Here is a 24,087-nt window from a genome sequence, read left to right as displayed (position 1 = left end):
GATGCAAGTAATGCCACTGTTTACTAAAATGCCACCATTACTGCTGTTTATGAAAACATTACTAAAATTGCATTTTATTCATAAGAATCCTAAGGTTTGGGTTATTACCAGCTTCAAAATTATTCCGACCCCAACTGCAGCTTACGGCCCTCTGGGGTTTACAACCTGCTGCACTGACAGACCCTTGCTCAGGTTTCAGCAACGAAATCAAGGGTTTGTCCTCTTTGCTGTTCCCACACAAGCACAGTGCAGMTCCTGGATCAGCACAAAATCCAYGGCAAATAAGTGGAGTTCTGCCAATGAATCTGTTACGTAGCCAGATTGTCTAACATGGCATTTACCTTTCCGAAAATATCATTAGGGGACCCAAAAGCTCTGTCTAACATGAATAAGGATGGCCTAAGAAGAGGAATTTCACTCCAAAGCTGACTTTGGAGCAATCAACAGAGCAAAGTGCCCAAGSCAAAGTCCCACCATTTCCCTTCTGAATTTAAAAACAGTTCTTGAAAAACATCTTTGTATCATGAGCAGCCCCTGGTTTTACTAATGTGACTCAAGTGACCACTTTAGTGTCACTAACGTGCTTTTACTGGGACAGAGCATCGTTGTGAGAATAAGTTTTTTTGTGGTTAGGTTTTTTTATAAACTTCCAAACGTTTAATGCCTTACAGGTTGGATTCCAAAGAGTCAACCAGTAGCCAAGAAAAGAATATTCATGCTATATCTAAAGTCTGAGAAGTATTTTCTGGGCAGAAGTTTCTGCTTCATAAAGCAAAAGATGAAGTGGCAAGCCTCCTAGACCTTGCCTTATTAAAATGATGGCCCAGCACTGAAGTGAAACGAGCACTCTACTAAATACTCTGGGTCTAAATCAGGCAATGATGCAAAAGGCRAGGTAAATTAGATAACTACATATTAACTTAAACTCTTTTCTGCCTACTTACCTTCTCCCTACACATATATTTAGCACTGCTGTAGCTCACAGGGTGAGGAGATGAAGCACAATGGTGACTCATCAATAAGATAAGATTGGTTGGACTTGATGATCTTAAAGGTCTTTTTCAACCTTAACAATTCCATGAATACATTTGTTCCATGAATAATGACTCTATGAATATTGAAAATTGGATTTTAAGCTGAGCATTTTGTTGGAAAGGATGGCGGTACCCATGGAAAATTTTAACTTATGGCACCAAAAAAAAAGTTTCACTTCCAAACAAAAATTTTTCCCTGGCTAATTTTGATGGGCAGACAGTAAACATAAGTACTTTTAGGAATTGGGAATTAGGGCCTCCTGAATATATGCAACAAGAGCAAGCATGTAAGCCGTAACCGTGCAGATTTGTGTAGATGAAGGTAAATGCAAAAAAAGGGAAACAAAACTTTTTTAAATGGAAAAAAACCCAAGTCACTTCTCATGCCTGTCCTGGAGCAACAAACTGACTATATTCAGCACAATTGCTGCTTTGGCTCCTCCASACAAGGGTTAAGTTCAGGCAAACAGATGTAGGATAGTGTATGCCAGAGCAAGGGAATGCATCTTACACAACCTGATGCACCACTTCCAAATGTGACCCTATTTGAAAGGCAGCTTATCTTACACCACAGATTAACACATCTCATCAGATATGCGCCCAACTGGTTTGGTGCCTCATATTTTGGCACTTTACCTGATCTGATTAAGTCGTTTGCTAGCACACTGGCATGCTGTGAAACTGCTTCAAGAGTTAGATTTCCAACAAAAAATTAACACTGGCACTTATATACATAAGCATATCTGAGAATCAACATARGCTCTTTTGTAGCAACAGTGTTAGAGGACAAGATAAATAAACAACTAATAATGAACAACCAAGCTCRTTAATTTATCCTCATTTCCTGCTCACCCACTTCTTGCCAAGATAYTGCTGCTGCTTTTAATGCTCTTCATATTGCAAACTGTTCGCCAAAATATTTCCATGGATACTTCCAGATTTAAAAATTGGTGGCCAAACCTTTTCCCTCCCTCTCTGTCCCCCTTCCAAAGGCGATACTTTAATTTTGTATGTCTGCTTTGACTGCAGAAAGACAGTGCATCGTGTAACACATTGTCTTGACTGCAGGAGGCTAATTTCAAAAATGAAGCTGCACACACAAAATATCACAGCTGCAAATATAAAAAGAAAGGAGAGGGTGGAGAAGAAAGCAAAGCATCTACTGCTGACTTAAAAATTCTTATTACTGCAAACATTCTTGCTGGTAAACTCATTTCCGAGAATATTTATGCAAACAAAAGGAGTTCTAGTACAACCAGAGCAAGTGTAATTTAGCATTTGAATTAATGTTTATCATGTTTCAAGTTTTCAGTATTCCCTTGCTTCTACTCAGATGTGAAAGTCTGCTAGTGTCTCAATACTAATGCGTTTCAGCAGCTTCCAAATAATTTAAATTCTTTAATGTGCTGGTGGCTTCCACATTGGTACAACAGTGCCTCCAAGGTAGAAACTGTRGGAAATTCAGAAAAAGGTAGGATAATCCTTTGGGAATAGACTCTCTCTCTCTTTCTCTAAAATCTTGTTGGCTCAGCTTGTTGGCCACCTTGTGATTTCAGCCAAAATACTTCCCTGGATCACCACCATTCCCAAGACCCACAAGGAACCCCGATGAAATGTCACATACCCTGTCGTTTAAGACACGATGCCTGTCTTCAATAGAAACTGAACTAAATCACAGATATGAAAAAAACAGATGCTGCAACTACACCACACTTCTGAAAGTGAGAAAAACCTAAGCAGATAATCTSTTTTCCTTGAACTGTCTGACTAAAGCACCCTCTGTTTTTCCTTTCTGTTCTAAAACCAAGGGTTTGTAGCACAGCTCAGTGCTGACAACTTAAATAATCTACAAGACAGTGCATGAGACATGCTCTTTCYAAGAAATCATGAAACTGGAGTAACAGCAGCATTGCCAAGGGTATCACTCAAAACCCAACAATTTTCCTCTAAAATGGCAAAATTTCCCTCACTCTAGAAAATGGACCAAACCTTGGAGATTGGGCAGCAGGTCAAAGCTACAAATTTGAGGTCGATTAAAGAAAAATCTGGGGGGGTTTTAACAGTCACTTCCTCTGTAAAACTCTGTGAGGGCTGAAGGGTTAAGTYAATTCAAACCCAGTTACCTAAAATCCCATTTATCCTCCTTTCTGGAGCTCTCCACTCAATTTGGACAATCCCCAGAATAATTACCTTCTCCCATAAGAACATTTCCCATTTTTTTGCCATTGGAGATGACTGCCACAACACCTCCCCCAGCAGAAGGGAGCTGAGGACCCTCCTTGTGTGTTACTTGCACCACCCTGTGTTAGATGCTTTTGTTAGATTTTCTGACAAGTCTTCCCATTGCCAGGAGAAGGAAGAGCCCTGGCTCCCACCTTCCCAGTCAAGAGGATGCATGAGTGACTCAAGGCAAGCTAAAAAGCCTGGCTTTTCCCAGGAATTTGGGACAGCTGGCACTGAGAAGYCTTGCAGATGTGGAAGAAAGCTTTTTACAGCTTTGTCCACAATAAAATCAAGTGAAAGAGGAGACTTGCGTATTTGGGATAAAGTGGGGGGACACCCCCACCCATTCCGAGTCCAAYTCATGGAAATCTGACCCCGATTACGTAGATGAGCTCCAGGAGCCCTCTGGCATTTTGCAGAGCAAGCATCAGTTGGTGCAGGATGGAGACTCTCTGTAAGTTGCATTTTTCTGGGGGGAGGGGGGAAGGGATGTTACTTYGTTTTAATACTTCCAAACCTCTCAAGAGGAGAACAAAGAAAACTTGGTTTAGTCAAGTATTTTCCCCTTTCCATGTTCTCAGCACCCTAGTTTTGTACCCATCTAGCCTTTCACTATACTCCTTTCCAAAACCTACATGGGAGTAGGGGCAGGCAGCCAAATTAACCCCATGATGCTCCCAAGGCACAATCTCCCAACTTTGGAAGGATGAGAAAACACATGAAATCCACTTGTTTGGCTATCAAGAGTTGCTAGCCGGTAAAATATTCACACAAAAATAAAAATTTATAGAACTAAGTGGTATAATACAAGTTTTTTTATCACAACAGCATCCTTGAAGCAATGGAGACAATTTTCTCAGCTAGAYATAAAATACCTCCTTCAAATAACTGCTTCCAATAACTTCTTTTACAAATAACAACTCCACTAAAGCATATTGCTTGTTTTAAGTTTTCTTGTTTAATATCATGGCATCAAGTAATCAATAAAGGTTAAAAATCCAGATACATAATAGAAAAAAGTCTTTTCACTTTAAAGTCAACATCTTTCAGCCATGTCTTTTAGTTTCTGCTCAGTCTCCCCTTTCAGTAAGATTTAACCTCTTCAGGAAATTGTTTTAAAAGCAGTTAAAAATAATGATTAAATTATGGGATTTACATGAAAGAAATCCTCAGCCCATTCATTTTTTTTTAAATCATGGCAATTTGTTTTTTAAAAGGTGTTTGAAGTCCTTGAATCTACCTCTTGGCACCATTAAAAAAGAGGAGTTTATAATCCCCTAATGTGCTTAAATAAAGCCTTCAATAGTTTAAATTGTTATTAAACATCTTTTGGGATTATAATTTTATGGCTTTTTTTTTCCTGATTAGATGATGAACGTGAAGATCATCAAATACTCATCATATAACAAACCAATTACATCGTATAATCCCCGAAATGAGGTTTGAATCCCAACATTTTARATTAGGCTGGATTTAAAGGATGCAGAGTATTCACAATGAGCAAAAAAACCACTTGAAATGACACCCCACAAACTCCCTTCTTCTAGTTTTGAACAAAAAGGAATTTATACCGATTCCAAATACCAGTTTATGCCAATAATACCATTGCTGGGACAAAAGTCTAGGATGGGCTGAAGCAGAAACTAACCCTGTTGTCACAATCAAATTTACACAGATTTAATTGTAAGCAAAACTATTTTTGAATTCCCCTCCCCTTCCTCCAAACTTTTCCCCTATTTCACAATCCCTGCTGAGGGAAATCCATTACAGTGAAGAGATGTGCTTGAAAAATTCGGGGGGAGAAATGAACCCTGAATGCTAAGTGATCCAAGAAACAATTTTTAAATTTTTTTAAAAAAAGTCTAAGAGGCCTGCAAAACATTGCWGGGCTGCAACACACCCTGAAATTATCCTCAGGATGACTTTCTGAAGCGAAGCACCCACAAAGAACTGGTTTGCCCCAGTCCCTCCTCCAGCCCCTGMCAATGGTATTTGATGTTTACCCACTCCACAAACCTCTCCTCAATTTGGACTCAAATTTAACAGTTCCTCACCGATTTTTTTTTTAAATCCAGATAGCAGCAAGCTTGCATCTCAAATTTATACCAAAATCCTAAACCAGATTTCATAAATCTCCAAATTTACCAGCTGGTGTCATAACCTACCACGAAAAATGTCAACAAGCTCCACAACTACATTTTSCCCAACTAACAGCCCACCTAAGTAGCTCTTCCAACCCAGATGTAYAATCAAAATTAAATCAGAATAGCAAACAGTTAAAAAAATATCCTGCAAAGTCCTAAGTRTGAATCAGGTCAGCACTTCTGCAATTGTTTTAGCTGATTGTTTTTGTTGTTATTATTCCAAGAGGGAAAAAAAAGGCAATTTGGGCGAATTTGCCCTGATTTATTTCCTGAAAAGCTTCAGAGCATACTGCCTGCATCTGCAGAAGACAGCGTTTGCCTACCCCTTGGGCAGATGTCAACTCAGTTCCGCACATCAGTCAAAAAACTGRGGGGGCTGGAGCCTGACAGCGAGTGGGAACTACTGCCTGAACACTTTGGCATCCGGAGAGAAAAAAAAAAGAATTTCCTCCTAAGCCAGAAACGAGAACTAGGGGACAAACCTTYGGAAATGAAGTCAGTACACAGAGGAAGGCTTAATGCTCTTGGAGGTGAAATAACTGCACAGAAGGAATTAACCCAACCTGTACACTTTTGAAAGACTGTGTTTGTCCAACATTCATTTTCAGTCTTTCCAACCAATAATTGTTAGTATGTCAGACACAGCAATTTACTGCCTATTTTATTTAATTCCATGCCACTGATGTGTATTAATATTACAACTGTGAAAAAAAATTGCTTTTGAAAAGGARGGCTCCTAACTAACACCCCAATTAGGAAGCACCGAGTCAAGAGGATGCTGGATTTTGTGCTTAACTGCTGCTCATTTCTTCCCTGCCATTTTTCAGAGGGAAAAGACAAGGCAGGTAAAGTGCTGGGGRCAAAAGGGAGGTATCACCAGTCCTGACACATCCCCTGAACAGAACCACCTCCCTGTCTTTCCTCACTTCTCACTTCAGGGAGGACCTTGTGTTCACCCTACAAAAGACCACTGATAACTAAATTGATAAATAAATAAATAAATAAATAAATAAATAAATAAACAAACTGTGTGGGATCTATAGTTTCCTCAGGATGATCTCCCTCCTGCAGCAAGGAAGTATGACACCATCATACTGCGCAGTGATATAACAGCAGTCATGAAGCCCAGGTGACCTCATAAATGAACTGGAATTCTAATTCCTTCAGTCTCTCCCTGCCCCCCCACCACTCCTCAGCTCTGATTGTAGACATTATTTGGGTCTGGGTTTGTTGTGGGTTTTTTTGAAGCCAGGACAGCATCCCAAGCAGCCTGTCAACACACAAGCTCTGTTGCTCTAGCACTTGGAAGAGCCTAAAGTGTTCTCCAGTCACATTTGAATTTGAGGAAACTATCCAAGATCCTACCTAAAGTCTGTCTCAAGGTCCTGCCTGGAGAAGACAGGATAAACCAATTCTGTTTTACTGAATTGACCAAATAAGCYTGGATCTACCATGCTGCTAGCAATAAAACCACATGCTTCACCTGACTGGGCTGGATCTGCACAGTGGATGGTGGATTTTTAAAGCAAACTTTAGCCCAGTGCTGCAGGGTRGAAAATGCAGCATTGCATAGGTCCTAGGGGAAATGTTTTTTTCTGCAGTTGAGTCTTGCAGAAGAAGAGACCATCTTACAAGCAGATATCCAGATGTTGTCTCCTAGGGACTGCTAGGAGCCCTGCAGSAAACTCAGCAGGCTCTCTCCTCTTTTGAACACTATTACTGCACAGGAGAAGAGTGAAAAGCCACTAAAACCCTGCACCTAACCCAGGTAGAACAGCACAGGGGACTGTCTAGTCTGTTCTCCAGTCCTGAGACTAAGCATGAAACCAGCTGCAGCGTCAGGTCAATCTCATGGAGTTRAAGGCTCCCATCACAAGGGCTTTTTAGAAACACCCTGTAGCTTTCTGCCATATCCCCAGGAAGGCATTTGGGGCAGGTGGGGGGCTGGTCCAGGCTAAGAGTGTGCCCAAACATTTTGTCAGAACAGACCTTGGTGCTCCCGTGCTCAAGGCTGGGTGATGCTTTATTAACTAGCACAAAAACTGCAACAGGCAACTTTCAGTAAAAAAAATATTTATACTACTTTATTTGCAATTCCTCACTGGAAAATACAGGAACTGACATACAGTTTCTCAGTGTTCCCTGGTGTGCCTTGTCCTGGCTGCAGGTCTTCCAGGGCCTCCCCTCATTCCTGAACCTAAACCAGCTGGAATGTTTTGGACTGGCATGGACTGTTTTGGGGGGGATGTCCTTMACCTCACATCTACCTGCAGAGAGGTTCCAGGTGTCAACTCATCCTGGGTGAGGACCTCTAAATGGGGACTATCAACACCAAAGGGACCTCACTGAACGCACAAACAGGGCTGAGGACATGGGACAGGGCTGGTTTGAGTCTGCCAGAGACAGAGATTAACTCAGAGACATCCGAGGCCTCTGAGGAGCAGGGCTCCAACGTGAAGGTTCATTCATAGCAACCAGGACGGCGTGGGACAGGATTCTCTGCCTGATCCCCGTGCTGACAAGAGTCACGGCAGGTATCTGGTTTCTTGGCTCAGCAGGGGATGGAGGGGTGATGTGCATGAGTGCTTCCTTCACTTTACAAGCACACCCTTGGCAGTGCTCCCACCGGGGCTGGGCAAGCTGGCCAGCTTCTAGTTTCATCCTGACCCTAAGTGCAGGCAGAGGACAGAGACAGCTACTGGGGTTACAGGCAAGAGCCTTTCTTCACCAMCACCTGCAGACCCCCCAGAAACCCCTGCCTGATCCTTCTCCTCTGGCACAGAAAGGCTGAGACAAAACACCTGGGGCTCAAAGCCCAAACCCCCAGAGTGGATAAAAACACAGTGACAAATCACCACAATTTGACGGAGAATGGCATTAGAAACACTTTTCTAAATGCTAAATGCTGGAAGGTGTGGTACATAATACAAAGCCTTGAAAGCAGCTCCAGCATCCAGCTTAACCCCACACACCTGTCCAGAGCTTTGATTTCTAATCCCAGGAATAAATAAAAACCCATACAGGGGTAGCTGTGGTAACAAATAACTGCACATACCACCCCTCCCGACTTCCTAACATTAAATACAGGAGTAACTTACACTCTGGGAATGAAAACATCTCAAAGAAAAAAATTATACTTTGCTATTAAACCAGATACATTCAGACTTTTCATCATGAAGCTTCTGATGGTCTCTGACAAACATCTGAATAAGGTCTTTGTTTGCTTTTGGCTTTGTTTTTTAATCTCCCCAATTGTTTTCTGCAGTTCTCTGGAGCACAGAACCMGGGGCCAAATGCTGCTCTGTGCTCCAAAGCAGCGATTCCCACATTGGCTAAGGGGAGCTGCAAAGCAGGACAGGTCTGCAAGGTTGTATTAATATCARCTTTCAGTAAAAAAATCACATTTGGCAGCGATGTCCTGTTAACAACTGCATCTCAAACAAACAAACAAACAAATCTAAAAACAACACACACACAAAAAAAAAACCCCAAACCATAAAAACATATGCTCTATGCTCTTCCCCTGGCATCTAGCAAATGAGGCAACAACAACTCTGCTCGGAAAAGTTCCTCTACTGCCTGGCAGCAACATCATACGTATTTTTTGCTTTCTATGACTACTACAACTATGACATTATCCATGTTTTATTTTGCATATGTGATCTAGAGTTCACTTACTGTTAGATGCTGGAACAGCCATGCCCTCATGATATTTGTGGCTACTTTGGGAAAGATGCCACGCTTTTTATGTCGCTTTTTGTCCTTATCTGGATCATCATCATCACCTGTGCTGGGGGAAGCTACACTGTTGTCCAAGCCGTCACCTGTAAATATAGTGAATCAAATTTTGACTTATGCTACCTTTATATACTTCAGCCGAAGCCTGGCTTTGGGTATAAACTGCATGAATATTTAAATGAGGTATAAATTCTTTAACACCATAATTCACCAGGGATTGAGGGGATGGGGGAAGGGGGGGAGACACATAGGGAGAGGGAGGGGCTTAGAAATGTGTTGGCCCCATTCTGGTTTATCTTGAAGGACAGTGTGGCCATCTCTGCCATTGTAACCCAAAACAAAGAGTGCTTAAAAAAATATAAAAAAACTTGGCAAGCATCCAGCTTGCAAAGGTGGAAATGCTGGCTTTTCTTCACCCTAGGTCACTTCCCAAAGATTCATCCCAATCAGCTACTTTGGCTGAGCTGACAATGAGGAAAGTATCAATGGTGTGTGTGTGAAGCTGAGTGCCTTGTCCCACCCTGGGGTGTGAAAATTGGGGTGAACACAGCTCTTCTTACAACATCATATTCTCTCAACGAATTCAGAAAAAAAACARATGATTGAGGTGTTGCTTATGTTAAGCCTTTCAGAAATGTTTGACTTCCCCTGATTCTTTGATGGCAGGTGGGTATTCACCCAGCTCCCTTCTTCCCAGCCCCAGCCAAAACAAATTCAGAGTGGGATAAGTAGGCACCAATTTGACATACACCATTGGGAATTAATACCCTGCTTTGTGCCAGTRTGCCATATCTGTAATAGGTGTCTGCTCCTGGGAAACAACCACTGATCCAGAATGAATTTCCTTAATGCAGTGGAGGTCTCGGACAGTTCTCATCATATTAGCAACATGTCTGGGAGGATGCCACTGCCTAGCAGCCAGCTCGTCTCTGGGCTGATGGGTCAGCAGCCAAAGGAACAGAAAAGTTGCAGGGCCTACCAGTTCGCATGCAATTTTTGTTTCAAACACTGAAAGCAGTTTTTAAACAAGCCCACAGAGCAAGTAAATCTTTGCATTGACTGTGTGTGGACAGAATGACATACCCTAGCTTCCAAGGACACTGTATTTGAAGCAACATGGAGTAGTGATGTATTAGGCAAGTGTTTTTTACACCCCCAGGCAAGAATGATCAAGAAAATWATCTGAATCGGGCTGAATACAAACTATCTCCATTAGGGACAAAAATAATTTTTTTTTTTTTTTAAAGGGATGCGGACTGTCATAATTATGATTTGTTAAAAAGCTTTCAGCATCAAAAAATAAAAGCTATTATTAGTGTTATATTCTTAGCATGTTACTGACCGTGGCAAATTATAATTGTCCTTATGACTTGGCCTGTGTCTTTAATGAAACAGTAACCTTGGGTAGTTACAGACAAACACAAGATTTTTACGAAGAAATTAGATATCTGAAGAATTCTTTGAAAGCCCAGTATGTAAAAAAGGGCTTTTATACAGAGAAGCAATTCACCATATAAAATAATAATTCATAAAAGAAACATGAGCAAAGGAAACAACTCAACAGCATTTAAAATTCCACGGGCTAATCTACTTTCTGTCTGCGAGAGGCAAACAAGGAAAAGAAAAGTATTACGCATTCATTGATTAAAAATGARAAGCTTCTAACCTAATGACACTGCCTTTCACCACCTCCCTGMCATCGTCCACCCACCCTCTCCCCCCACCCCATTTTTTAAAAAATATATTCATTTCAAACCCCCTTCAGATTAATTTAGCAGGCATTGCCTCATGCCTGACGGGAGGAGGACTCATTGATAATTTATGGAAATATCTACTATAATCCAAGGGAGATGACTTTTTTTCCAGCTTTGTGCATCAATAGATAATCAAGGCCTTCAAGCAGCCTTAGCTTCCCATTACCTCGGGCAAGAGAATTCCTGAAAGCATGCCTCCAGGGCACCTGAATTATATCCTCCATTAGGGGAGGAAAAGCTTTCTGCATTCCACCTATAACACTCCCCAGAACCTTTCCTGTTTATTTCTGCTGTATGAAAGCAGAAGCATTAGGAACAGGATTTTTTAAGTGAAGACTTATGTAGAYACAATGGAGAAACCTTTCAAGCGCGAGCCAGATCACCTCCTTCAATCCCGGGCAGTGACCTATCCCAAATAAAAGGTTTCTGTTACATCATTAGCTCAAGCCAAAAACAGCCTTGGCTTAATGCACAGTTTGTTCTTCCTACTGTTTTTAGGCAAATACTGCTACTTTACTCCCATCTGGGAGGGAAATTACACTGCTGGGCTGTAATCTAAGACAAGATTTTCATTGGAAGCAAATGCTTTCAATCCAGTGTAAATACTGGTGTATGTTCAGAAAAGCCTAAAACAATAAACCCTGGCCTCGACCGACACAAGTTAGAGAAAGTGAAAAGCAGGGAGAGGATAAGAAAGTGCCCGGCTATCCTCGGAGCAAATGCTTCAGTRGACTTCTGTAAATTGTTTAACCTCTTCCACTTTTTTTAAATGGAAAATTGATCTCGTAAAGACTGAAACCACAGAGAGAAGTCTAAATGGTCAATTGTGGATTTTAGTATTTCCATCTACTTTGCAACTCGATACACTCACCTCTGTGAGGTCCCCAGAGATTCCCCCCTCCTTTTCTTTTTYCCCCCCCTCTTTTCCTCCTTTTAAAGATCACTAAACAAACTTGAAGCACCACTGACCAGCCACACGGTAGCAGCTACGAACTGCATTTGTAAAATGTCGGTGGCAACTCTGYTCCTGAAGTTGACTTCTCCTGCCGCCAAATGAAGGCGAACTGAAAAGGTGGAAATAATCATAGAAATGATGCTAGTCCATAAACAAGCTTACAGCCTCATTAGTATAGCGGGAGGCTCCGCTGGGTGATTTATGCTTGTTTTGCTGATGCCATGAGGAAATGCCATAGGGCAACTTTAGCCAGCTGCTAATGGTTTCTGACAGCTTCTTAGCAACTAGTGCAAGCAACGCCGTGGCGTTTGCTAGTGACAGAAACCGAAAATGTCATATTATCTGCCCATGTGTCACGAAGTCCGTGTGGCAATTAACTAGTAGGCCAGTGACTGAGGGGCCACAGGCTCTCCAGAATGGCCCGTGGCTATTTGGGGTCAAAGCGGGCGCACCGTTCGCCTTTACGCCGCACATATGCATGGGTGTGCGCACAGTCCCCGTCACGCTCCCTCTGCCCCACTCGCCGATCCGTTTGGTCCTCACAGATCCTTTGTCCATGGAGAAACTCCATCTCCCTTTCTCTTTAGGCATGGCGTGACATTATCAGAGGAACTGCAAGTAATCTGTCTTGATATGATGGTTGGAAATGGCACTTTAATTGGCAATACCTGATTCCCTGGTTTGGAGTGCTGGATCCGAAGGTGCTAGCTGTTTTTCTGCTCGCTCGCAAATTAGTCTAAAAGGATTTAAGATCACTGAAGCAGACTCGTTGCCTGTCAAATTGCTGGGAGCACAGCAACTCTGCACAGCAACTAGACGCTATTTAAGAAGAAAACAAATGCGGAGMCTGTAAGGAGCAGAAGGAGAGCCCGGACTCGGCGCGCCCGCTCCCTGGCGAGCAGAACCAGGCGCTATATGTCAAACTGTCAAACCTTTCAGCGTGGCCGTTTGCCCTTTCAAATAATATTTAAGAATTGTTTTTACACAATTTTTTATAGGCCATGGTCTAGTGAAAGAGGCCAACCAACAAAGAAAGGAATTTGTACTCCAAGTCGTCCGTGGACGATTTCTTGCCGGACCCGGGCCAGTCCCCATGGAGCGAGGCAGGTGACCTGTGGCAGCTCCCTGGCTCTTGGGGAGCTCCAATTTCAAACGCCCTCAGCTCCAGCATCCCAGAGTTGCCTATTTAAGCACACCCAGGTTTTTAGGCTGCACTATCTTGTTCCTTTCAAGAAAGGATAAAGCAGCATTTATCGTATTCAGCYCTGCTGAATGGGTCAGGCTGGCCAKGCCAGCAGGGGCACCTCTCACTGMGTCCCCCTCTCTGCTGTCATCACCTCTTATGACTTCCCTTCCACTGCCACTCCCCCAAAAATCAGGGGCAGAAGCAGCAAAGGCCAAGTGACTTTACAGCAGCGCCTCGTGTGGGTAATGCTCTCTTTGTCCTGGGCGAGATGTTAKAAACCTTTGTTGGCAAAATAGGTGCTTCTGGAGAGCAGCTTGGCACAGGCACTCACCTTCAGCAGCCATGGTCGTGGCAGGAGTTTACTGGTGATTCAAAGTCTCCTCCCTCACTACCCACACCAAACTGAAATTAAATGTCATCACCCTGCGACACTGGAAAGTCTGGCAGTGTGGCACAGCCAGGCAATTGTCAGCCATGCCAGCTCCCAAATCCACTCTCAGACCTCAACCATTGAGGCTGCCCAGATATGACATAAATATTCCCAATCCCAAGTCGTGGAGGCCTCAGAAAGGTTGGAAATTCAGAYGCCCTAAAAACTCCTTTTGTTTGTTTGACTACAAAATCCATGCCTCTGCATGGAGTTCATTCGACTAAYGTCCTTAAATGATTTTAAGTGACTAGAAACTTCAGTATCAAAGTGCCAAATACAGCTTTACTAAAAGTACTTTCACCAGATGTAACAGGTTATTCCTCACTCCACGTAGCCCTGTCCTACTATCAAGTCTGCATTTGAAGTACAAGYACTTTTTATATCAAAGAAGATCAGACTATTCTAAAAAGCCTACTTCCCACATCTCTGCTGGGAGATCTGAGAGAGCTTTTGGGGTCTACTGTTCAATTTTTTGGTAAAAGCAGGGCATCAGCTTCACTGAGGTACACCAAACAATATGACAAACACTTCCAGCCTTTACAGTCCAGTTSTGGACAGGCATCTAAATCCATTGCTTTAAGGAGTTCACAGGAGAAAATGTGAAAGATGTGCACCCARAAGCCCTAGGAAAGGCCTGGAGCAACTTTTAAATGGCTGACTAAAAGCTCCCTATGTATGTATGTGTACAAATGTCTCCTTTTAAAAACAGTTTCTGCCTCCTAGAAGAACTTTGCAGTTTGCATTCAGTTTTGTATTTCATGAGGTAACGTAACTTAAATATGCACTCTGTTTGGACAAAAACTGTTGGCTTCTGTACCAGATTTGCAACGTGTTCAGTCTATGAGCTGAAACACCTAACATGACAGCCCAAWGTTCAGTAGTGTCCTTTTTTGTAATCCTATCATAGTATTTTTACAAATACTTGTATTTAGATACAAGTTCCTCAAATTCCTGCTTCTGCTAGCATGAGAAATCCTAAATTGCCTAAGCCAAATATTTAACTGTTCACTGTCCATCCACAGCTCTGTTGGTTCCTTTCTCTTTTAACCACTCCAAGAACTAAAATCACTTTAGTAACCTCTCCAAGTTAACTGGAAGATTCATTAACATTAAGCAACATAATGTGCTAGAGAGATTTGAAGCAGCAAAATTACTTTTCTTAACCTTTTTTCTATGTCACATGCCAATTTAGAGTAACTACTATAATTTCCACAGCTTTACCTATGTTATCCCTTACAGAAACAAAACTCCAGTTTGCTAGATACCCACACATCCACCATGACGACTTTTTGTGGAGCAAAGCCAGGCTTATGTGCGAAATTTTCCTACAAGGTACAAAATTAGGAATTCTCAAAAAGCAGTTCCACGCATACAACAAGATTTTCTGTGAAGCAAGGGAGAGTGAATCTGCTACAATYTACTCTCACAGGAAATAGAACAAGGATCATCATTTCAGATCACCAGCTYTGAATGGTCTCGGGCAATTAAAGGAGAATGTGAAAATTTCTTTAGATGTATGTATTTTTTAGTTTGTTTCTGACACAACCAGCTCCAACTTGGCACAAGAATTTGGTAAGCAAAAGTCACACCCAAATGACTCTGATGTGAGTCAGTGCAGCCATTATTCATGTCCACAAGTACTGAAGGACAAGTTCACTGCTCAGAAAGGATCATTCCTCCTCAGAGCAAGGTGGTTAAGGGGATAAGCTGAGCAGCAGCTTAAGTTTAGAAGATTTCCCCAAAATACATTATTTTAAAATTTAAGCACACATGTATATATTGCATATGAAACATTAACCCACTGAATGCTCACAATCTGCCAATGCCTGAGCAAGGCATATGAGCTGAGAATGGGACTACAAGCAAAAACRTACTTCAGAAAACACAAAATAGCCATGCAATTTCCTTACTGGAAAAAGCATTTTCTACTATTTTGGATCTATGGTTAATCAGACGTGGGGAAGCACCCACTCCTGGACTTCTTGAGGCCCATGGCAAGCATCGCAGCACACTGAATGGCCTGCAGAACGTCCCAAAAATTATTTATAATGATGAGGTACCTCTGCTTGTGAATTTGAAAAGTGGTGTTGATGAGGGACCCTTTTCTTTCGTATTCCTTAAGGAGAAAGCCTTCTCAAATATACTTAATAAAAAGTTAATGAGGAACAAGATTGAAAATGAGCATTAGAAAAGAAAAAATAGCACGTGTTTGGGTGTGCACACATCTCTGAAGGAGATGCAATACATGCTCCATGCAAGGATTCAGACCATGACATAAACAGTGGGAAGTTGTCARTCACAGACAGTATCCATATTTACAAGATACCTAAAGACACAGKGCAAAAATATCCTGCACAAATATGCACAGATAGCATAACCTGAACAAGTATAAATTACACTCTGGCTTTTCACAAATATTCAAAGTTTTTTCTTGAATCATTGCACTTTGTTCTTCAGAGACAGGAGCACCTTTTTCTACTAACTCAACCCTCTTCTTTTGACTCGAATTCCCTTAGGCAAGCAAGGAGCAAATCAGTTGTCTTTGCAAATAATATAAACAGCATCAATGAATAGTGGGGGAAAACCCCACAGATTTTTTGGCAGCTTTTTATAGCTGAAATGAAGGAAATCTCTTCTCTTGCACGAGGTAGGACTTCTTAATGAGGTTCAGAAAACGAYGCTATTATGGGCAAGTTGTGCAATATTTCTGGAGCTTTGCATTGCCGAATGAAATACCAAAAAGAAAACAACTCATTGTATGGGAAGCAAACAACTTTCTGCTGCCAGCAACAAAAGCTTCCTTTGAGCAGTTGGAAGCAAATGCCCTACAGAAATATATCTGGTTAAACATAAAAACATCCTGCTTTAACCAAGAATGGTAAAAAGCTTAAAAAGTTGGGGTTTTTTTCCTAACCTGAAAGTCACCATGATGACTCTACAACTTCTTGGGAAAAGCTGTTTTTCATCCATCCTCTTTTGCTCAAATACAGGTCTTCTTTATGAAACCCATTCTCTCCAACATCATCAGGAGAGCTGGTCCCACCAGYTGCATTCTCCATGAAAAATCAACTACATATGACTGAGACAGGTAAATCCACTCCTGGATTCCATCAGACTCACTTCTTTGTAAAGCAGGAGCACAAGAAGCAGCAGGAGCACAGGACTGCTCTACCATGGGGGAAATTTGTCCAAGTTAAACCCCAAATGGTCATGAGGTCAACTTCTGTAAATCTCTATAGCTCCTTAACAACTGCTCTATCTTTGTGTTTATCCAGCTCCTAAGACACTTGACTCCTGGAATGAGCACAAGCAGCTATAAGAGGCTCAAAGCAAAGATCAGAAGCATATTACGTATAAACTAAGGGAYGCATTATCTGTAGAAACAGTTTATTATGTGGAACATTTAAGCAGGCTTCCTTCCCTAAACATGGCTAAATTGCCTTGGGCCCTGCCTRCATGCCTGCTCCAGAGGAGAAGATGCTGCAGATTTCCAGTTTCACAACAGGAAATATGTGCCAGAACCTTCACACTGTCCTGATAATTCAAAATGAGGTTATTCTATTGAAAATACTTAAAAAAAAAAAAAATCAACTTGGGATTGGTTGAACCAAACTAAAGCATTTTACTTTGGGCCAATTCAAGACCAACCAATGCTGGCCCGAGCTGCAGCTACAATTCAGATACTGATTGCCCCAAATCCTCTTTTGCAGAGCTGGATCCCCTATGCCAATGAAGCCATCCAGCCACTATGAACAGGAGGTAGTTTAGATGCAGCTTAGGCAAGTCAAGATTCATGACYTACCAAACCCACATGAGATATTTCCCACTGGAAGTTGACATGTGGTTTGTGTCAAGTAAAAAAGTTCTTGTGGATACACAGTGTCTTTCCTTCTGCTGCCATCCATTTTAAAGTAGCATCAAAGCAAAAAACCTTTCCCTGTCCCTAGTCCATCAGTTACATCATCTGACAATAAAACAAATGAAAGAAAAGTAACACTGAAATTCACTTTGCATGCTATGGCTGCATCACATACTCTACTTCCCCACATACAATGACATATATTGTCACTTTGCAACTGCAAAAGGCAGATCTAAAAGAGATAAGAGAAKAAAATGTCCATCTCATCCACCTTTCCTCTTTTGACAGTAACAACATCCCCACTGCCATTGTTGAAAGCCATCCATAATGTCATACAGCCTTATAAAGGTCCACTTGCTAAAGCAAATCACAGCCACTGAACCTTCYTGACTGGGCAGCTAGTGAAAAGACATCTGGCTTTAAACTCATGGCACAAATTAATTATTTCTTCTCACTTAAAACAAGAGGAAGACAATTTTGATTTGTTACGGAGAAGTAATCCAAAAACCTTTATGAGGCAAGATGTTAATTCCCACTGCATGACCCTGTATCTCACAGMTATGGAAAGGAGGGCAGAGAGGAGGGGTGGCCATGTCCACCCAGAAGAACCACAAGCTGTCTTTGAGGTCCACCTGCCCAGTGGGCAGAAGGTCAGAACGTCAGGGACTTGGGAATCTCCCTGGGCTCCATATGAACAAGRCAGGAGTTGGACCCAAAGCAATTATACTCCTGTTTTCTAAGCAAGTATAAATAAGAAACATTTGCAATCATGAACTGATGCATTTGGTCTGGACCACGAATTTCCTCCCCTCATCCTGTCCTGGCTCAATCTGGGATGCTCRGAACCAGCCTGCTTCACCCCCCTAAGATAAAAACAGCACATCCCCTTGAGGCTCCAGCTTAATGTATTTATGCCACTGTATGTTTTTGGCTTCCTACGACTTTCTATCACAGCTTCTGGTGTTTTGATGTTTGATTTACAGYGCAGTTACAGTTTAGGGTGTGAGGTTTTTTTCAAATTAAAACAAACAAACAACACACCCAAATGCAATTCATCCAGGAACAAGCACATATCAGARCCCAAAAYACACAATGAAAGTGAAAGAAAAGTSAGATATCAATGCTGGACACTTAAAAACTTGCCCTGGATATCACCCACAGGTGCACGTGCACCTTATTTTTACCCCTTTCATCTCCCATCACTCCATCTCCCATCACTCTAGSTAGGTAATATTCCTTGATATTACCTACCTAGAATAACCTTGAATAGGCAAACTTATGGGAAGAATGGGACAAAATTCTGGTGCACTCCAGAATTTGATTATTGTTTATATCACTACATGGCATCAAAGTTGCAGCTGTGAGAGGGATGAAGGATGGGAAGGAGTTCACCACTTCCAGCTCACATCTCTTTGACTCTGTAAGAGTGTTTAAACAAAATCCCACAGAAATCTCAAAGCAAAGCTGGATCATAGCAAAAAGCCATCCAGTGTCTTAATAAAAAATAAACAAAATATACATACTTCCAATAGCAAGCCAAAATTATTTCTGGTTTCTTTTTTARCTCACAGCATTTGTCATTGTCACTAAGAGCAAGAGCAGTAGAAATGCATAGAAAGCAAAACATGATTGCTTTCAGTAATTTGATGTACTTTAAATGACATGAATGAGTAACCAAGGAAGCTGAAGAAAACCTCAGGTTCTTGCAGGCTGAAACCACAGGCATCAGCTTCCTCATGGCAGGTATAGACCACAAGGAAGAATAATCTTGKTTTTCTGATGAAACAACCACATCCTTGTTGAAAGTGAGACCTTGTCTCACCCCTTCCACCCATCAGTGATGGAAAAGGACTCTCACCTGCCGAGCAAACCACTCCATTTGCCTCCTCCTGAGGCAGCTACAAGATTCACCAGCTTCACCTTCACAACTGCCAAATGTCCTGTCCAGATGGCACCCTCTCAGCTGAGGCTAACAGGGAATATATTTCTGCTGTGTACCCCACATTTTTCTCCTGGACTTCCAGGACGTGCCTCTCAGCTGGTGTGCAAGGACACAGCACACACACACACACAGGCCAGCACTGCACTGGGTCAAACACCAGCAATGTCCCCATGTCCTTCCTGTCCATGCAGATATCAAGGAAGGGTTTATAGGCCTTGGTTGCCTCATAAAGGAAAAGACAGACTTTGCTAAGCATCCTGTAAATGCCAGGAAAAGAGAAGAATGGAAAGGAAATGAAAGGAGCAACCTGGAAAGGAGAACGGAAAAGCAGGAGACCTTGGCTCAAGAGAGAGAGCTGACCACAGATTTAGCCCTGCCTTCATCTATAGAAGATGTTTGCTTTTAATAATCTCGGAAAAAATGTGGTGTATGAGCTAAGTCAGCCCCTGGGCAGATTTAACTTGGGTGACCTGAACTTACTCTGCAGATCACCATAGGTCTCTCTGACCCTGGCAGTGACACAAGGATCATATTTTCTCRTGGATGAATTACTCTGGAATAATTCTGCCAATGTATTAGGCATAAACAGTSTTTTATTTAGCACTGTGAAAATACATTCTCTCTTTCTGCCTCTCACCTTTCCAAACAAAATCTATTTATTGGAATAAGGAAARCCCCACCCTTAATTAAGGTCTGGGTACACATCTCAAAGGCCAGACAGAAGCTTGGCTGCTTCATGCTCGTGGCAGTGTGTTTTCAGACACTGCCTTCAGCAAGATGCATTTCAGAGTTAACTAGTAAGATTTGTTGCTTTTGATTGGAGTGGTCAGCCTGCACATTTGCAGATGAATATACAAATACTTTCAGACACAAAGGAGGTGGTATATATAGGTCAGTTGTRGGAATATTCAGCCTCAATTGCCAAAACAGAGAAAACACAATCCACAACATACATCTACAAGCAAGCAAAGAGCAGCTCGGTGAAAACCAGCCAAGCTGCACTGAGATAATCAAAAAATCCCCCTAAACCCACATCTCAGCCTTGAAGAAAACTGACCAGTTTGGAAGGAACAGGTAAACAGTGTGTTCTTGGACAAGAGTCAGCACAGTTTGGATGATGCAGACCTTTCCGTTCAAGGGTTGCACTGGTTTTTGTGTCTGGTCACTTGAGGTCACACCRCAGAGCTTGGAGCCTCTGCAGGAGCTCTGCATGCTTCCTTCCCCATAACGGAGGTGGCTAAAGTGGCTATTAAAACCAGTTGTTATTCTGATGCCACCTGAGTCTTAATTGCTRAAAAAATGGGGACTACAACCACAGAAAGGGCTTTCTGGCACTGGCTAAGGAAGTATCAGTTTTTGAGGTCAGAATAACATCCCTTAAAAATATGAATCAGAGTGGTTCTTTCATACTGAAATTTGATAAAGGCARGCAAAACATTAGCAGACTACTTTGCTGAAGGTCAGGAATTAGAGACGTACTYGGAGGTGTGTAAAAAGGAAAGAAAAAACTTGAAAACCTGTATTCAAATTATCCTGCAGCAGTCAAATAAATCCTAGCAAATACTACTTCCTGCTTCCATTCTGAATGAGTCTCTTCTAATAAACTCATTGCATGTTGAGCAAACACAATTTTCCARCTGTGTGTTTAGCTGCTTTCTTCCTTCATACACAGCCTCTGCTGTATGGCTGATGCCTCAGGACCTGCAGGCAAGTGTCTCAGCCTTAAGACTGGGTCACACCAAGGCTTCTCAGGCAGAAAAGCAAGTCTGGGGTCACAGAGCTGCACTCCTTCCCATCRCAGCTCTGGAACAATACTCACTGATGCCAAAACAGGTGATTCTCTCRAGACTGGAAAAGGCTTGCACAAATACTTGCCAATTATCTTGAGCAGCTGCCAACAATGCCAGCCTCTGAACCATTGCTAACCATGACGCTGGTTTCTGTGCAGAGCAACTCTGAGTTTTGTCATTTTAAATGCCTGACCAGCTGCACCTGAAATTCGTGGCTGAGCCAGATGAGGAGACAGATTTTCATCTATAATCATGTGCTGAAATTCAAAGTTCAGCTAAAAAGCATCCTCTCCTACACCTAACAGTTTCTATGGAAAATACTTTGACATAAGCACCATATTTGCAATGAATATGATCTCAGCAGTGACCTGAACAAGGAATTATTGACCTGGAGAGGGCAATTGCCTGTAAGATCACAGGGAAGCTATCCCTTATGCTCACCCCTCACCAGCCCAGGAGATTTCATGCATATTCAAAGTTGCACATAACCTCACCAAAAAAGCATGAAAGGAGAGGCTCAAGATGGCAGGTGCTGTATGCRACCACTCAAAGATTACCTGAATTGTAAAGAAGGAGGTCAAAGTCTTAGAGCAGTCAACAACCATGCTGGAAAGCACAACTTTCCAAGGCACTGCAAGGATCTGTGCTGGTTGTGACTCCTGCAGAGCAAGCAGAACAGCTCACAAGAAAGCCTCTGCCAGGACAATCCTGGAAACACCTCACTCAGCTCCCTTCCCTGGGTTTATCCTGGAGAGCCATCCCCCAAGATCCCAGATAAGGCATGTTGACAAGGTGCTGAATGAAAACCCACACTGCTGCTGCCAGTAACCCGCCCTCCCTCCATGCCTGCAAACCTCCAGCACCGTCCTCAGGCTTTGTACTCACAGCCTCCCAAGGAAGCAAATTTCAYTCCCGAATTCCACTAAATTTCATGTTTCTGGGACACAGAAATTTAGTCTACAATTTAGTTTACAATTCAGAGATATCCTTCAGGACAGCATCCAAAATGCACCTCAAAATGGAAATAAGAGCTCAATATTCTACATAAAAATTATTAACCTCTTACCTCATGTGCTAGTCAGCATTGCTACAAATACCAACTACAAAAATTAAGTGGAAAAATGAGCTGTTTTGAATGCRTATTAGTACACTTAAATGAACCAATGTACATTTTGTTAGTTCGGAGGAGAAGTAGGTTAAAAGCAGAGAGAAGTCCTGACAGATGCAGTGCCAGCTGCCAAAGGACCCTGTGCCCAAACAGCACAACAAAGCTAAATATGGCCATTCCTACTACCTCAGCTCAGCAACAGGTTTTGCTCCAGGGCTTGCCTCATGGAGCCTCTCATCTCATGCAAGACCTCAGTGCTGTTTAGTCGGAGGTTGAGCAAAGCACTGCTCAGTTTCACAAGCCCCATTCATCATGTTTTATATATAATTCCTCAGTTCCCAGAGTCATGTGAAAACCTTCAACCAAATCCATGTATGCACTAATAAAGCAGGAAACCCCTTGATGTTAGGAAAAGCTGGAATCCTGGCTTCTTGACAGCTAGGCATGGGAACACAGACACTGACCCCCCAAATAATATTTTTTTAAAGCATATATGTATCTTTTTCTATGAATGCCAAGATTTTTGAACACTTCAGTTACCCATGCAGGTCTGAAAACACAACAAGTGTCACGAGATGCCCAGGCCACTGCGCTCAGCAGCTGCAGAGGACACAATGCCTGAGCCCTAATCTTCAGCAGTACAAGACAGTTTATTCTGCTTCTGCACACAGAGCAAACATTTTCTTCCTAAAGGAATGCCTAGTTTTAGCACAGATTCATCTCTCCTTACTCTAAGTCAGACTGCCAAGCTAAGTGTCTGAGCAAGGTGATTAGTCCTCCCTGAGTCCTTTCACAGTCAATGGAGAGAAAGAAACTCTCTGGAGGGAAATTCAGGATTGAGATGACTACAAGAATATGTGCACTATTTGCTTTGAACACCGCACAGAATAGTAAAAACTTACAAGCAGCAATGCTGCAGCAAGGAAACTATGGCTAATGAAGACTGAATATGCCCATCTCTGTTTCTAAGCAAGTTCTGGACTCCAGGGCTCCTTCTAAAATTACTCAGGATGGGAAGGCTGAATTTAGCTCCCATCCATCACCTTATCACAAGAATACAACCTCATGCTTCCTGCCACAGAGAATCTGGGAAAATGCAAAATTCTGCCTCTTATCACCAAATCATAATTAATTTCTTCTTCCTATTTTGCCTTACTGGAGAGAGGAAAAAAAAAAAAAAGCCCTCCTTGATAGATAACTAAATTTATGTCTCACCAAACTGAATGTAAATGCAAGAAACAGGAAGTTTTTACTTGGAAACTGGAATTTCAAGCACTCAGTGGCAAACAATGAAGCAGAGAGATAAAGATGCAATGGCAATGGTGGGGGACAGACCTACCAAGCTTCCTGCCCACGCTGACTCAAGAGCATGTGTCCTACCACGATACGGACYGGCCACAGCACTGGCTTTTATTTTGGTAATTGGTATTTGTTCCTGTGCAAACCCCTATAAAAACAAGTCAGAGGACCAGACAATAGTAGACCCGCCATCTCTTATAGCCAGATCTTTTACTTAACACTTTAGCAAAAGATGCAATCAGCAGATCTTTGTCCATTTACACAATTCTCTCTGCAGCGATGAGGATTGTGTTACACTCTCCAGCACACGCCAGAGCAGAGCATCCAGTCTTCCCCATCACTTCAAGAGATTGAACTGATACTTGAAAGCACATTTGCTATTATCTACTCCAGCCCTTTGGAAATGACATTACACAGATACGGGGGGCAGGCAAATATTGCCGCTCTTTTATTATTCCTGATGTTCCCTCGCTGGCAGTATCTGAGAAGTTCCCAGGTCAATGGGATTACTTTATCTTCCTCCCCCTTCCTTTATCTCCTCCCTCACCCCACAGGTATCCGTGTCCAAATGGGACACTTCAGCAGGGGGTTTGCTTGACCCAGGTCACTCGAAGGTCAAGCGTTT

General features: G+C 42.2%; 1 protein-coding gene across 1 annotated transcript in view; it reads right to left on the bottom strand.

Annotated features, from left to right (window-relative positions):
* Positions 1 to 24,087, bottom strand: part of LOC130582247 (homeobox protein Meis1-like) — a 106,608-nt gene that overhangs the window by 42,700 nt on the left and 39,821 nt on the right. Inside the window, exon 8 of the mRNA XM_057380835.1 lies at positions 9,080 to 9,225. Within this exon, the coding sequence (XP_057236818.1) occupies positions 9,080 to 9,225 (146 nt within the window). The remainder of the gene's footprint in view (positions 1 to 9,079; positions 9,226 to 24,087) is intronic.

The sequence above is a fragment of the Malurus melanocephalus genome, unplaced genomic scaffold, assembly GCF_030028575.1.
Source record: "Malurus melanocephalus ecotype Western Australia unplaced genomic scaffold, MMel_1.1 scaffold_473, whole genome shotgun sequence".
NCBI classification, from domain to species: domain Eukaryota; kingdom Metazoa; phylum Chordata; class Aves; order Passeriformes; family Maluridae; genus Malurus; species Malurus melanocephalus.
Note: the sequence above shows the minus strand (reverse complement) of the source record. Positions and strands in the feature narration are given on the sequence as shown.